This window comes from Microcaecilia unicolor, chromosome 13, assembly GCF_901765095.1.
Source record: "Microcaecilia unicolor chromosome 13, aMicUni1.1, whole genome shotgun sequence".
NCBI lineage: Eukaryota > Metazoa > Chordata > Amphibia > Gymnophiona > Siphonopidae > Microcaecilia > Microcaecilia unicolor.
Window position 1 is genome coordinate 49,476,174 of NC_044043.1, and position 15,842 is coordinate 49,492,015.

General features: G+C 44.3%; 1 protein-coding gene across 3 annotated transcripts in view; it reads left to right on the forward strand.

Moving 5' to 3' along the window:
• Positions 1 to 15,842, forward strand: part of TUBD1 (tubulin delta 1) — a 60,827-nt gene that overhangs the window by 3,283 nt on the left and 41,702 nt on the right. Inside the window, exons 2-3 of one of the 3 annotated variants that reach the window (XM_030185878.1) lie at positions 3,015 to 3,019; positions 13,268 to 13,464. In XM_030185878.1, the coding sequence (XP_030041738.1) occupies positions 13,293 to 13,464 (172 nt within the window). In that variant the 5' untranslated portion in view covers positions 3,015 to 3,019; positions 13,268 to 13,292. Of the gene's footprint in view, positions 1 to 3,014; positions 3,020 to 9,625; positions 9,652 to 13,267; positions 13,465 to 15,842 lie in introns of those variants that run through there. The other 2 variants (XM_030185879.1, XM_030185877.1) reach the window with 2 other exon arrangements.

Genomic DNA, 15,842 nt, shown 5'->3' on the forward strand with positions numbered 1-15,842 from the left:
TCTGGAAGAGGCTTTTCTACCACTTGGGCTCACATAATCACTGTCACATAGGTCTTATCTATAATTCTTGTAGTTCGTGATTCATCATCAAGTACAGTAGACAGCAGTGGTATTAGTAGCAGAAGCAAAGAAGGACTGGGGTTTCTACTCAAGATACATTTGTCTCCAAAGAAGTCTGGAGACCTGAGACCAATCTTAGATCTAAGAAATTTAAATGAATTCCAGCTCAAAGAGAAAAGTTTAGAATAAATTCCCTGGCCACAGTCTTTCATCTCCTGAAGGGAGAGCATCACTGTGAAGAGGCAGGAAGTGATCATATAGTCAGGACATGCCGTCCAGGGGATGCAACTTCCTCTCACACTGAGGATGTGTTTCCAGGGGCTTCTACCCAAGAGGGAAGGGTTAAGACTCTCATTGTAGTTGGAGATTTGATCATTAGGAATGTAGATATCTGGGAGGCTGGTGGACGTGAGGATCGCTTTGTCATTTGCCTGCTTGGTGCAAAGGTGGTGGACCTCACGCAGCACCTTGATAAGATTTTAGACAGTGCTGGAGAGGAGCCGGCTGTCTTGGTTCCAGTGGGTATGCGTGACATAGGAAAATGTGGGAGGTAGGTTCTGGAAAATGTAGGCTCATAGGTAGAATGCTCAAATCCAGAACCTCCAGGGTAGCATTTTCAGAAGCGCTCCCCATTCCATGTGCAGGGCCCAAGAGACAGGCAGAGCTCCAGAGTTTCAATGCATGGATTAGGCGATAGTGCAGGAAGAAGGGTTTTAGATTTGTTAAGAACTGGGCAACATTCTGTGGAAGGAGGAGACTATTCTGAAAGGATGGGCTCTACCTAAACCAGGGTGGAAACAGGCTGCTGACAATAGCATTTATAAAGGAGATAGAGCAGCTTTTAAACTAGAAACTGGGGGAAAGCTGACAGTCGCTCAAAAGCGCATGGTTCGGAATAAGATATCTTTCAAAGATATCACCATAACAGGGAAATAGCGAGGTTGCAATAGAGACCATAGTAGACCAGGGGCTCATTTTCAAAGCACTTACAAAGTTCCATAGGTTAGCCTATGGAACTTTGTAAGTCTAACTGCTTTGAAAATATGCCTCCAGGTGTCTTTTAAATAAAAAGCAGACAGATTTTCAAGCTTGCAAACGTCAACTGATGAGCAAGTTGTAAATAGGAACAACAAACATTGTTTGAAATGTCTATATGCAAATGCCAGAAGCATAAGGAATAAAATGGAAGAGTTAGAATATTGCACTAAATGAAAAGCTATAATAGGCATTTCTGAGACCTTGTGGAAGGAGGATAACTAGTGGGACACTGTCATACCAGGGTGCAAATTATATCGCAACAATAGGGTGGATCAAATTGGTGGAGGGGTAGCATATGTTAAGGAGGGCCTTGAATCGAACAGACTAAAAATTCTGCAGGACACAAAACACATCTTGGAATCCCTATGGATAAAAATTCCATGTGTAAAGAGAAAAAGGATAGTGATAGGGTGTACTACCGTCCGAAATGTTATCAGAAATTAAGGAGGCTAACAAACTGGGGAACACAATAATAATGGGTGACTTCAGTTACCCTGATATTGACTGAGTAAATGTAACATCAGGGCATGCTAAGGAGGTAAAATTCCTTGATGAAATCGAGGACTGCTTTATAGAGCAGCTAGTTCAGGGACCAACAAAAGGGGGAGCAATTCTAGACCTAGTCCTTAGTGGAGCGCATGATCTGGTGCAGGAGGTAATGGTGGTGGGGCCATTTGACAACATTGATCATAACATGATCAGGTATAATATAAGCTCTAGAGTAAGTACATACAGGAAATCCAGTGAGTTAGCACTTAACTTTCAAAAAGGAGACTATGATAAGATGAGAACAGTAAACAAACAAAATAAAAAAACTTAGAGGAGAAGCTGCAAAGGTCAAAAATTTACATCAGTTGTGGATGCTGTTCAAAAATGCCATCCTGGAAGCCCAGGCCAGATATATTCCATGTATTAAAAAATTGAGGAAGGAAGGCCAAAAGACAGCCAACATGGTTAAAAAGTGAGGTGAAGGACGCTATTAGAGCTAAAAAAAAAACAAAAAACCTACAGAAAACGGAAGAAGGATCCCACTGAAAATAATAGGAAACAGCATAAGGAATGGCAAGTCAAATGCAAAGCACTGATAAGGAAAGCAAAGAGAGACTTTAAAAATAAGATTGCATTGGAGGCAAAAACACTTAATAAAAACTTGTTTAGGTAGGCAAGAAGCCGGCCACGGAATGGGTTGGACTGCTAGATGAAAGAGAGGTAAAAAAGGGGCACTCGGAAGACAGCCATAGCAGAGAGATTAAATGAATTCTTTGCTTTGGTCTTCACCAAAGAAGATATGAGAGAGATGCCAATGCCAGAAATAGTATTCAATGCTGAGAAGTCAGAGAACCTGAATCAAATCTCTGTAAACCTGAAAGATTTGGCAAATTGAAGAGTAGCAAATCACCTGGACCAGGTGGTATGCATCCCAGAGTACTGATAGAATTGATAAATTAACTTGCGGAACTGTTGTTAGTAATATGTAATTTATCTTTAAAGTCAAGCATGGTACTGGACAGGGGCGTAGTCAGACTTTGGCGGGAGGGGGTCCAAAGCCCGAGGTGAGGGGGCACATTTTAGCCACCCCCGCCACTTTTGGCCCCCCCCCTCAGCGCCCCCTTCGACCCCGCCAGCCCACCCCCGCCAGCATCGCCGTCGGTACCTTTGCTGGTGGGGGTCCCCAACCCCCGCCGGTCTCTGGCGCGGCCGTATTGCTGATCTGTAATGCAAGGATTCTGTTTCTGTGAGTCTGACGACCTGCATGCTCAGACTCGCAGAAACAGAATCCTTGCACTACAGATCAGCAACGCGGCCGTGCCGGAGACCGGTGCTAAAGAGGACTTCGGCTGGCGGTGGTTGGGGACCCCTGCCAGCAAAGGTACCCCACTGTGGCGGTGGGGGAGGGTTGGCGGCAGCAGGAGGGGGGGGGGTCGAAGGGGTTGGTAACCAGGAGGCCAGTGCCAAATCTACGGGGGCCCATGGCCCTACGTAACTACGCCCCTGGTACCGGAAGATTGGAGGGTGGCCAATGTAATGCCAATTTCTAAAAAGGGTTCCAGAAGTGATCCGGGAAATTATAGACCTGTGAGCCTGATGTCAGTGCCAGACAAACTGGTAGACACTATTATAAAGAATGAAATTACAGAGCATATACATAAGCATGGATTAATGAGACAAAGCCACCAAGGATTTAGTGAAGGGAAATCTTGCTTTACCAATCTACTACATTTCTTTGTAGGGATGAACAAACATGTGGATACGGGTGAGTCGTTTGATATTGTGTATCTTTATTTTCAAAAGGCATTTGACAAGTACCTCATGAAAGACTCCTGAGGAAATTTAGTGAGTCATGGGATAGGAGGCAAGATGTCCTATTGTGGATTAAAAACTGGTTAAAAGATAGAAAACAGAGAGAAGGATTAAATGGCCAATATTCTCAATGGAGAAGGATAGATATTGGGGTTCCCCAGGGGTCTGTGCTGGGACCGCTGCTTTTTAACATATTTATAAATGATCTAGAGATGGGAATAGCTAATTAGGTAATTACATTTGCTGATGACACAAAGTTATTCAAAGTTGTTAAATAGCAAGAGGACCTTATGAGACTGGGCATCCAAATGGCAGATGACGTTTAATGTGAGCAAGTGCAAAGTGATGCATGCGGGAAAGAGAAACCCAAGCTATAATTACGTGATGCAAGGTTCCACATTAGGAGTCACTGACCTGGATAAGGATCTAGGTGTCATCATTGATGATACTTTGAAACCCTCTGCTCAGTGTGCAGCAGAAGCTAAGAAAGTAAATAGAATATTCCTTAGCGTCCCTCTGGATCGGCCCAGAATGTGACTGATGGGTTGTGCACGCCTTCCAGCAGGTGGAGACTGAGAAAAAAGCTGTGACTCCAGTGAGCCAATAAGAGCCCTTGCCATCTAGGGAAAGATCCAGTAATCTCAGTCTCCAGCAGGTGGAAGGTGGTGAGCCCTTCAGTCTCATTCCTTTCTTTCTATTCTGTCATATTTTTCTCTTGGTGTTTAAGGTTATTTGTTTTAGTTGTTTTTGTGCAGCTTAAAAAAAAAACCTGGTTTTTAGAGGCCGAGGCCCATGGGGGTCTCTTGGTTCCTTGGGGGTGTTACACTTGGGAGGCCGAGTCCCTCCCCCATTCCCTCCCTGTTGATTTCTGATGCTGGCTGCTTAATTTCAGGCTACCTTTCTTTATTTAAAAAAAAAAATCAGAAAACCTTTCCTCAAGTTTTTCACGGGAAGAGCTTTAGAGATGGGGAGAGGCAGCTGCTTGAAAAAAAAAAAAAAAGTCCGGTCTGCTGGGTTTTTTATAACGGTGCTGTGGTTTGGTCTGTTTTATTGGAACAAGCAGAGCAGCTCCTTCAATTTGCGTCTTTTCTGATCAGCTGTTTTTAGCGATGTCCGAAAAACTCCGCCCTTGTTCCGTCTGTCAGCGGCGGGGTCTCGGTGCAAGTGGTGTCTGTAAGTACTGCACCACTGCGGAGGATTTAGTGCAACAGAGTGCAGGTACCGGGAAATCGTCTGCGCCATCGGCAGGAGGGTCCGATTCGGGCGTTTCAGTGGCGGTCACGTCTCCCTCGCTCCCGGTCCCGATTTCAGCAGGAAACGCCGCCATTTTGGATGGATCGCTGTCGGCTGCACCTCAGGCTCCTCTGTCTGCTTTGCCTATGTCTGCCATTCAAAATCCCGTTTTGGCAGTGGGTGAGGGAGGTTTTCCTCCTGAATTTGTGGTGCAGATGTACCAGGCATTTCTTTTGCACAAAGCGGTTCCTGTGGACCCTCCAGGAAAAGGTTCTTTGGAGGGGGCTTCTTTTGCCTAGAAAACGGGTTAGGCTCCCTGTGGAGGCAGAACAGGATTTTTTATTTTTCCCCTGTTCAAGAAATGCCATCTTTAGAGGAGGAGGCATGGTTTCCTGAGGAGCAGTTTTCTGAGGAGCTGGAGCAGACAGTAGATGGAGAAGACTCTCTCTTCCTGTGGGAGAGGATCCTTCGGTGGTAAGGATTTTTCATAAAGATGACCTTCAGGAGCTTATTTCTCAGGTCTCTTCTACCTTGCGTTTTTATGACCATGATATCCAGGTGGCCGAGCCTAGAAAGGTGGATTTGTTGGTCAAGGGTATTGGCAGAGCAGATAAGTCTTTTCCTATGCATCAAGATATTAAGGATATTATTCAGGCTCATTGGGAGGTTCCCGATTCTGCTTTTAGGCTTGCGAGATCTATGGTCAGACTTTATCCGGTTCCAGACTCAGATAAAGTTGTTTTGCGCCCCCCCCCCCCCCAGTAGTGGATGCGGTAGTTTCCGCGGTTACTAAGCGAAACACGGTGCCCGTGGATGGGGGTACAGTGCTGCGGGATAACCAGGATCGTCGTATTGAAACTTTGCTGAAGAATTCCTTTGATGTTTCTGCTCTGGCAGTGCAGGCTGCAATTTGTGGGTCCTTAGTAGCGAGAGCTTGTTTCCGCTGGTCAAAGGGTTTTAGACCGTTTTTCAGATGATTTTTCAGCTATTGATGTTGAAGTGGCAAAGATAGAGATGGGTTCAGCCTTTTTGGCAGATGCTCTGTATGATTTGCTTCGGACTTCTTCTAAGTCTGTGGCTCTCTCCGTCATGGCCCGTCGTACTCTTTGGTTGCGAGGATGGTCGGCGGATGCGGCTTCTAAGTCCAAGCTTAGTAAATTTCCCTTTAAGGGCTCTTTTCTGTTTGGTGAAGAATTAGACAAGCTGGTGCATAGCCTGGGTGAGGCTAAGGTTCCAAGATTGCTAGAGGATCGTCCCAGAGGTTCTGGCCGTGGTAATTTCTCAGGTCGTGGTAGAGGCCGGGATTTTCGGCGTTATCAGCCAGGTACAGTGTTTCAGGGCAACGCTCCAGATTTTTCCAAAGGACTCAGTCCTTTCGAGGAGGTCATAGAGGGGGTCCCATCCTCAGCAATGAAGATTTGTGGGCCCAGCCTCTAGTCCAAGTAGGTGCTCTGTTAGCACAATTTCAAGAGAGGTGGGCCCAGATTACTTCAGACCAGTGGGTTCTGGAGGTTATTCGAGACGGGTATGCCTTAGAGTTTGCTCATCCTTTGTCAGATGCTTTCCTAGAGTCCCCATGCTGTTCTCGGTTAGGGTTACCATACGTCCGGATTTCCCCGGACATGTCCTCTTTTTGAGGGCATGTCCGGGGCGTCCGGCGGATTTTGCCCCCGCCCACGTTTGTCCGGATTTCTGGACAAGCGCGGGTGCGGGCAGGCGCGTGCGTGCGGTGGGCGTGTGGGCGGGCGATCGGCGCGTGGTCTCCCGTCCCCTCCCCTCCCCTTCCTTACCATGTTCCCTGGTGGTCTAGTGACGTCTTCGGGGCAGGAAAGAGCCCCCTCTTTCCTGCCCGGAGCGCTGCCTCCCCTGTCTATCATCCTTCTCGGTCTGGCTGGGGATTCAAAATGGCCGCCGAGAGTTGAACTCTCGCGAGGCCGCTTCAACTCTCGGTGGCCATTTTGAATCCCCAGCCATACCGAGGAGGATGCAGCAGGCAAGGGCAGGCAGCGCTCCGGGCAGGAAAGAGGGGGCTCTTTCCTGCCCCGAAGAGAAGACGCTACTAGACCACCAGGGCTAGACAGTAAGTGAGGGGGGGGTATGTGATGGGGGGAGGGGACTATGTGACGGGGGGGGGGAATAGGGGCGGAACCCGGACCTGAAGGGGGCGTGGCAGGGGCGGGGCATGAGGCGGGGCGGGGTAGGGGGGCGTGACATGTGTCCTCTTTTTCAGAGGACACAAAATGGTAACCCTATTCTCGGTTCAAGGCCAGAGTTGTCAGAGATACTCTCCGTAGACTTACTGTCCCTAGGTTGGGTAGTCAATGTGCAGAAGAGCCGTCTTCAGCCTTCTCAGTCGTTAGAGTATCTGGGAGTCCTGTTCGACACAAAGCAGGGTCGCATGTTTCTTCCGCCGGCCCGTATCCTCAAGTTGCAGACTCAGATTTGTCAGTTCTTGCAGTATTCGAGTCCGTCAGCAAGGGACTATCTTCAGCAAGGGATCCATGGCGCCAGCAATCGAGGCAGTGCCCTGGGCCAGGGCTCACATGAGGATTCTCCAGAGGTCACTTCTGTTGAGATGGTCGTCCCAGATGAATTCTCTTCATCAAAGATTGCCACTTTCACTCCAAGTTTAGATCAGCCGGGCCAATGTGACCAAAGGTATGCCTGTAGATCAGCCCAGCTGGATTGTGGTGATGACGGATGTCAGTCTCCACGGCTGGGGAGCTCACTGTCAGGGGCAGTTTGCTCAGGGTCTCTAGTCTCATCAGGAGACATTGTTTTCAATCAACCTGTTGGAGACCAGAGTGATTCGTCTGGCGCTCCAGAGGTTTCTTCATCTTCTGAGAGGCCGGGCAGTCCTGGTGATATCGGAGAATGCCACCATGGTAGCATATATCAATCGGCAAGGAGGGGCGAGGAGCCTGCCGTTGGAGTGAGAAGCGTTGTTGCTGCTTCAGTGGGCGGAGGTTCATCTGGTAGCTCTATCAGCAGCTCACGTGGCAGGGGTGCTAAATGTTCAGGCAGATTTTCTCAGTCGTCACTGGCTCGATCCCGGAGAGTGGTAGCTAAGTGAACTGGCATTTCGGCAGCTGGTCAATCGTTGGGGGTCTCCCAGGATGGATCTGTTTGTCTCCACCGGCAATGCAAAACTTCCTCTGTTCTTCAGTTGTCGCAAAGATCCCAAAGTGCAGGGCGTGGATGCTCTTCTTCAGTCCTGGCCAACCGGTCTAATTTATGCTTTTCCTCCATGGCCTCTGATAGGGCGTCTTCTTCAGAAGGTCGAGACTCACAGGGGATGTCTGATCTTAGTGGCTCCAGATTGGCCTCGCAGGCTGTGGTACGCCGACCTTCGGCGTCTTCTGGTGGATGTTCCCTTCAGGCTTCCGGTCACGCAAGATCTGTTGTCGCAGGGTCAGGTCGTTCATCCGGATCCGGATCGATTCTGTCTTATGGCCTGGCTCTTGAGAGGGCTAAATTGACTAAGAAAGGTTATTCCGCTCGGGTCATTGCTACTATGCTTTGCTCTCGTCGCCGTTCTACTTCTTTGAATTATGTGCGCACCTGGAGGATATTTGAGGGATGGTGTAAGGACTTTAGTCTGTCTCCTTGTTGTGCTTCGGTTCCGCAAATTTTAGATTTTTTGCAGCGGGGCTTTGACAAAGGCCTTGCTTATGCTTCTCTTTAAGTGCAGATTGCGGCTTTGGCATGTTTTCGTGGTCGTGTCCAAGGGAGATTTCTAGCTAGTCATCTGGATGTGGTGCGTTTTTTGAGAGGGGTTAATCTCCTTCATTCTCCGTCTCAATGTTCCTTTCCTCGTTGGGATCTGAATTTGGTGCTTTCGGTTCTTACTAAGCCTCCCTTCGAGCCTTTGTCGTCCTGTACCCTGAAAGACTTGACTCTGAAGACAGTATTTTTGGTGGCCGTTGCTTCGGCTAGGCGCATTTCGGAGTTGCAGGCGTTGTCGTGTAGATCGCTGTTCTTAGAGTTCTGTTCCGATCGGGTAGTTTTACGGCCAGTTCCTTCCTTCCTTTCTCCCCAAGATTGTGACTCGGTTTCATGTTTTTTCAACCGGTGGTATTGCCTGTGTTAGGTTCTTTCTCCGGCTCAGAGGAGCAGTGGCATTTGTAGTGTTTGGCTGTCAAACGGGTATTGAAGCACTATATCAAGTCTACTGATGACATTTGGCAATCTGATCGTTTGTTTATTCTGATTGGAGGTTCGCGCAAAGGGTTCATGGCCTCTAAGCCAACTATTTCTCGATGGCTTAAAGAAATGATTGCCTCAGCTTATCTTCTTTCTGGGAAACCTGTTCCAGAGCATGTTAAGGCTCACTCTACAAGAGGTCAGGCAGCCTCTTGGGCAGAGCGTTGTCTGGTACCTCTGGAAGACATATGCAGGGCGGCGACCAGGTTGTCTTTGCATTTTTTTTCTAAGCACTATTGTTTGGACGTCCTCAGTCGTCGGCAGGTTGCTTTCGGAGCGCATATTTTGTTGGCCCATAATTTTACTGCTTTGTTACTTCCCATCAGTCACATTCAGGGCCGGTCCGGAGGGACGCTAAGGAAGGGTAAATTAGGCCTTACCTGATAATTTGCTTTCCTTTAGTCCCTCCGGACCAGCCCAGATCCCTCCCTTCAGATATCTGTGTTTGCAGAGGTTAAGAGAGATTTCTTTGTTTGGAGCTGTGTTGCTAGTTTATAGTTTATTTCTGTATTTAAAAAAAAAAAGTTCTGATTTTCTTAACGCCCTGGTATGCAGGAGCATAATATGTTTGGAGGCACTCACCTTATGTTGGCAATGTGCTGGTGGCTGCTCAGGTTTTTTGGATGCACAGGTTATGTATTTCTTCTGTGGCTTTATTTCTGCTTTTACTGGATCTTCCTCTAGCTGGCAAGGGCTCTTATTGGCTCGCTAGAGTCACAGTTGTTTTTCTCAGTCTCCACCTGCTAGAAGTAGTGCACAACCCATCAGTCATATTCTGGGCTGGTCTGGAGGGACTAAAGGAAAGCAAATTAGCAGGTAAGGCCTAATTTACCCTTAGGTATTATTAGGAAAGGAGTGGAAAGCAAAAATGAGAATGTTATAATGCCTTTGTATTGCTCCATGGTGCGACCATACCTCTTAATACTGTGTGCAGTTCTGACCACCGCATCTCAAAAAAAGATATAATGGAATTAGAAAAGGTACAGAGAAAGGTGAAGAAAATGATAAAGGGGCTGGGACAACTTCCCTATAAGGAAAGGCTAAAGCGGCTAGGGCTCTTCAGCTTGGAGACGAGATGGCTGAGAGGAGATAATGACAGAGGTCTATAAAATAATGAATGGAATGGGTGGACATGAATCACTTGTTTACTCTTTCCAAAAGTACTAAGACTAGGAGGCACGCAATTAAGCTATTAAGTAGTAAATTTAAAACAAATTGGAGAAAATATTTCTTCACTTAACATATAATTAAACTCTGGAATTCATTGCCAGAGAATATGGTAAAAGCAGTTAGATTAGGGTTTAAAAAAGGTTTGGATAGCTTCCTAAAAGAAAAATCCATAAACCATTATTAAGATGGACTTGGGGAAAATCCACTGCTTATTTCTAGTATAAGCAGCATAAAATGTATTTTTATTGTTTTGGGATCTTGCCAGGTACTTGTATCCTGGATTGGCCACTGTTGGAAACAGTATGGCAACACATGTTCTTATATAACTAAGGGAATTTATTTTTCTTCACTTATCTAGGCAATTAGGAGACTCCTTACCATAATTACCAGTACTGCAGACCACTAGAGACCACCTCAAAAGAGTGTCAGCTATGAAAGATCAGTCTTTCAACCAACCCAGAGTATTCAGTACATAAGACTATGAATAAACACCAATACACACAGGTGTCTCTTCTTATAGATCAGGTTCAAGCCTTAGCAAGTTTAGCCTGCAAGCTCAAGACACCTTCACCAAAAGCCCATTTTTTATGATCTCCTCATCCATATGGCTTCCACAATTCAAACGACTTATTCCCATCTTCATGTATGATCATTACAGTGGTCATTGAAATCAATTTTGTCATCCTTTGTCTTGCAGAATCTGCCTCTTAAAAGATTGAAGGTCTGTGAGTTGGTGGGAGTGAGTCCACTTGCCTGACTCTTGACCTTCTACTTCATCCAAAGCCTTACCCACAAACCTAATCTTCAGTGCATCAAGGTCAGAATGGGGAGCTGATAATTTCTCCCCAGCCATTCACAGATACTGGTCCAGGCAAGAGAGACAACTGAAAATCAGCCTTCTCAAACTTGAGGCTATTTTCAGTGGTCTAAAACCTTTCCAGATCTTTCCAGAGTTCTTGGGGTTGTCCATTCTGATCCAGACTGACAACTGGACAGCCATGTATTAGGTAAACAACTAGGTTCTTGCCTTCCATGCAAGGAGACAGAGAAAAATTGGAATTGGACAATACAATATTTTTGTGAGGACAATTATATCTCTATGTATTTATATATGTAGTAGCTGTACATCTACAATCTCTCTCTCTCTCTCTCTCTCTCTCTCTCTCAAATCAGGTATAGATAGCTATCTATATCCTTTCTGTTTGTGGTTTACTAAACTTGATATACCACTTTTCTCATTCCACATAGCAAAGTGGTTTACGTTACAAACATTCAGAGAGGAAAGGAACACAATTGGACAATAGGAGAGTTAGAATGTAGTATACTTGATTAAACCATTACTTCTCTCAGTTGGAAGGCCTGGAACATAAAAACAACTTTGCTTTCTTTGTTGTAGATGGTGGCAAATAAAGACTGAGATAGCCCATATATATAGTCTGCCTGGTAAGATGGTTAGGGGTATAACTGCTGCTGCTCTATGCAGGTTAACACCCCCCTCCTCCCTCATGTTGTCAAAGTGCAAAAAATGTTATTTCACTACTTTTCTAAGCCGGGACAACCTGTGGTTGGTTTTCATCCTCTTGCCATTAAGGCAGCCTTTGTGCTTCTCATGCCTTTTTAAATTAATTACTATTTTTGCCTTCACCATTTCCACCAAAAGGGTCAAGCATCTATCAACGTTTCATGAAGAAATAGTTCCTGATGTTCCTGAATCTGTCTCCTTGCAGCTTCATAGTATGTTCCCCAAATGTTTCGGAGAGACAAGCCAAATGCTTAAGATAAGACTAAACTTATACAGACGCTATATTAAACACTATAGTGCTAACAAGGGTGACACCTCTGTAGGACAGCATTTTGCAAGACCATTAATGACTTTATGGTGAGAATACTAAAAGGAAATTTTAAAAACCATCTAGGAGCATAAAACCTTAGAAGTTAAAATGATGAAATATTTTGACACCCACTAGCCAGGAATAAGATCTGGTTTTCCTATCATATTATAAACCATAAAATTATATACTGCTTTGTCATCTTCTGATGACCCATCCATCTCTCCCTATTTCTCTCTCCCCCCCCCCCCCCTCCAGTATCTGCATTTACCCATGAGACTGGCATTGGAATGCTTTTATGTCATTATTTGTTCATTTCTGATCTGAAGAAGGTATTGCCTTAAAGAACTCATTTAAAAAAATGTATCATATTTTCTTTATTTTGTTTTTATCTCTATTGTGCATGTAGAATAAAGGCATGTATGCATGTCTATATGCACATACAAAATTCCACCTACATATGTATTTACAAAATAGTGCTTTATCTTACATAGCATGTATTTCTAATGGGGGGAGTATGAGTGAGACTCGCACTTTTATGCATAGCGTTTAGAATAAGTTACTGCATATCTTGGGCAATTAGGAGTACACACATGCCAGCTCTATGTCATAGAGCCTTTTGTAAAATACTGGGGGAATTGCGAACATCCTAACCTGGATATTCTAATTCCTCCATCAGTTGTCTATGCAAAATTGGTTTCACCAGTTCTGTTATTCTCAGTGGTGCCTGTTTGCTAACAAAGTACTTTTATAACAAGTCACTTAGTTGTAAAGGCGAAGTGGACAACTGTGTCTTTTTAAAAAAAAATTTCTTAAATTAGCATAAATTCAACAGAAACACCAGCTGTAATGAATCTGTGTATATTTGCACTAGTGCTGAAGCTAGTGTAAATTTATGCATAGTCCTGCATATTTTGTAAACAATGCACATTCACAATTTTGTCCCACCTCTGCCCAAACTCCGCCTCTATCACCCCTACACCAGTCGCATGCAAATATATACAAAATAATATAAAAGGGATTTTAATGTGTGTGTGGAGGAGTAGCCTAATGTTTAGTGCAATGGCCTGAGAACCAGAGGAACTGGGTTTGATTTCCACTGCAGCTCCTTGTGACTCTGGGCAAGTCACTTAACACTCCATTGCCCCAGGTACAAAATAAGTACTTGTATATAAATATGTAAACCATTTTGATTGTAACCACAAAAAGATGGTATATCAAATCCCATCCCCTATCCCTTTTCCTTTGTATACTGGTATATACATATTAAGAAAAAAAAAAAACCTTTCCAAATTACCCTCAGGTACAAAGTTTACCTTAACATGAGGTGACCCTGGGATTTATTTTCCATGGATGGACCTGGGAAAGTGCACATTTTCAATTTATATTTTGATTTAAAAAAACAGCATGCTTACTCTCTATTTTTCTTTTAGAATTCCCATTGGGCTGCTGGATAAGATGTCGGTGGTGGCAGTGCAGCTTGGTCAGTGTGGCAATCAGATCGGCTATGAACTATTTGATGTTATCTGCTCTGATCTCCATAATACAAGTGGATTGTACTCTAACAGAGAAAATGAATCTTACCAGGCAGCTTGCAAAGAACAGTTCTTCAGTGAGGAGGCATCTGGAGGTATGTTGAGGTATTTTTAGAGAACAAGAAGACAGAAGCATCAGCATTGTTAGATTATAGACATTAACCTGGGAATTTGGCATGTGACTTTGAAAACGGAAAATTCAGGCTAGAAGTCCTTCTTTATATTTTTTCAGTGATTAAAGGAAGTCACAAACTACAGAAAATTGAGAGAGAGAGAGAGTGAGCCTGAGGCTTTCTGTCCTTTAAACCAAAAATTTAGTTCATCATAGACACAGGAAGAAAGAAAGAAAAGCCTCAATGAAATCAGGTCTGAAGTGTTTTACAGCACATTATCCTTTTAAGCCATTGGTTCCCAAACCTGTTCCTAGAGGCACCCCAGCCAGTCAGGTTTTCAGAATATCCACAATGAGTATTCATGAGACATTTGCATGCAGTGGAGGCAGTGCACTAGCTGGGGTGTCTACATGTTTCCGAGACTATCTTTCCCTTATATAAACATAAGCAACACTGCATAGGAAATTCTGAAGTGCATGAAACCCTTGCACTCTGGTACTGACAAATTTATGGTTACTGGCCACTTATTACAATTTTTAAAGACTTTTTTTTTCCAGACTTTTTATTGGCAACCTTTTTATAATTTTGCTAACCTACGTTTCACCATTGACATTTGCATATAGCTGGATTTATTATGCCACAATTCACTCCCTTATGCATCAAGATAGACCTTGACCTCCAAGTGCTGTAGCCTTGCAAACTTGAGCTCACAGCAACAGAACAGGCCTATTGCTAATAACATTTTTACAGGCATTAAATTATTTTTTATGAACATTTCTTTGGTTTGGGGAGTTTTTTTATTGACTGTTCACAGCTCAGCAGTAGGTTCACCAGACTTTTATGACCAGGGAAAGTTAGTGCATGGTCTGCGAACCTCTGTTTGCCTTGACATTATAGGCCAGGGTATAAGGTTACATTATTGTGAGTGTTTTTAATTGGTCCAAAATGTCACCAGTTCACCTGTTTCTGGGTAGACTGGCTCACAGTGCAAAGCTGGCAGTAAGTTAAAATAAGAAAAATAGAATGTTTTGCAATGCAGAAGGAGTGATTAGAGATCAACAAAAAAAAAATGATTTCACCTCTTGGACAAACTCTCCTGAAAATGGATACATCTTAAACAAATAAAAAAACTGGCAGAAAACCTTGAAGTGATGAGGAAATAAACGCCCATCTCCTGTTGAGTGAAATTGAGTAGAAGGTTGATCATCCTGACTTTAATATTCCCTTATCGCTTGTTTGTCCTGTTTGTCTGTCCTAATTAGATTGTAAGCTCTGTTCAAGTGTACAGCGCTGCGTACGTCTAGTAGCGCTATAGAAATAAGTAGTAGTAGTAATATATTACTTCTGGGAGAATTCTGCGCAAAAGTTTTGAAAATTGTGCAAAATTCTGCACTATTTGTAGCATTTTTGCACAGAATTTTCCCATCCTAAGGCCCAAAATTTCCTTCTGTTTCCCTCTTCAAGCTCCAGCCTCCCTCACCCTCCCCAATGGCACATTTACCTTTGTCTTCTCCCTCCCTCCCTCCTTCACTGTACTCCTGGAGCTGGCTCTCCCCCTCCCCCACACAGAGATCATGCGGCAGGAGGAGGAACTGAACCTCTGCATATCAGGTCACTTCTTCTTAGACGCACGCGACTGCTTATATGAATTGTAGGACCTCCTCCTCCATTGAGAAAAATGGTTATTTAACCCTACCTTCTGTTTCCTAATCCACAACAGAACATTGCCTCATATCCAATAACTCATTTTCTCAAGAGTCTCTCATGAGTAACTTTGTCAAAAGCTTTCTGAAAATCTAGATGCACTACATCAACCAGCTCACCTTTATTGATGTTTATTGAAGCCTTGAAAGAAATGAAGCAAATTGGTGAGGCAAGACTTCTCTTGGCTGACTCTGTCCCTTTAAACCATGTTTTATCTATGTGTTCCATAATTTTGTTCTTTATAATAGTTTCCACTAATTTGTCCAACATTGACATCAGGCTTACCAGTCTGTAGCTTCCCGGATTACCCCTGGAACCCTTTTTAGAAAATGTTTCTATCTGCTAATTTTCTTTCCTTGAGTCCTGTTAGAACAGTCCAGAACCCGTTGGGGAAGATGGCGGCTATAGATTCCACCTCGATTTGGCATGGCAATTAGGAAGACAGTCTTGGGATTCTCCTGATGATGGGGTAGAGTTCCGAGAGGTTTAGATGATCATGCTGAGCCATGATGTTGATCGCTAATGTTGGTCATAATGCTGATGCATAATGTTCAAGTACAACATTATGAATCAACTATATGGATCAAGTTCTTTAGATCTACTTCGTCAGTATACTGGCAGGTTCCAGGACTGCACCACTCCTTATACTTGTAATG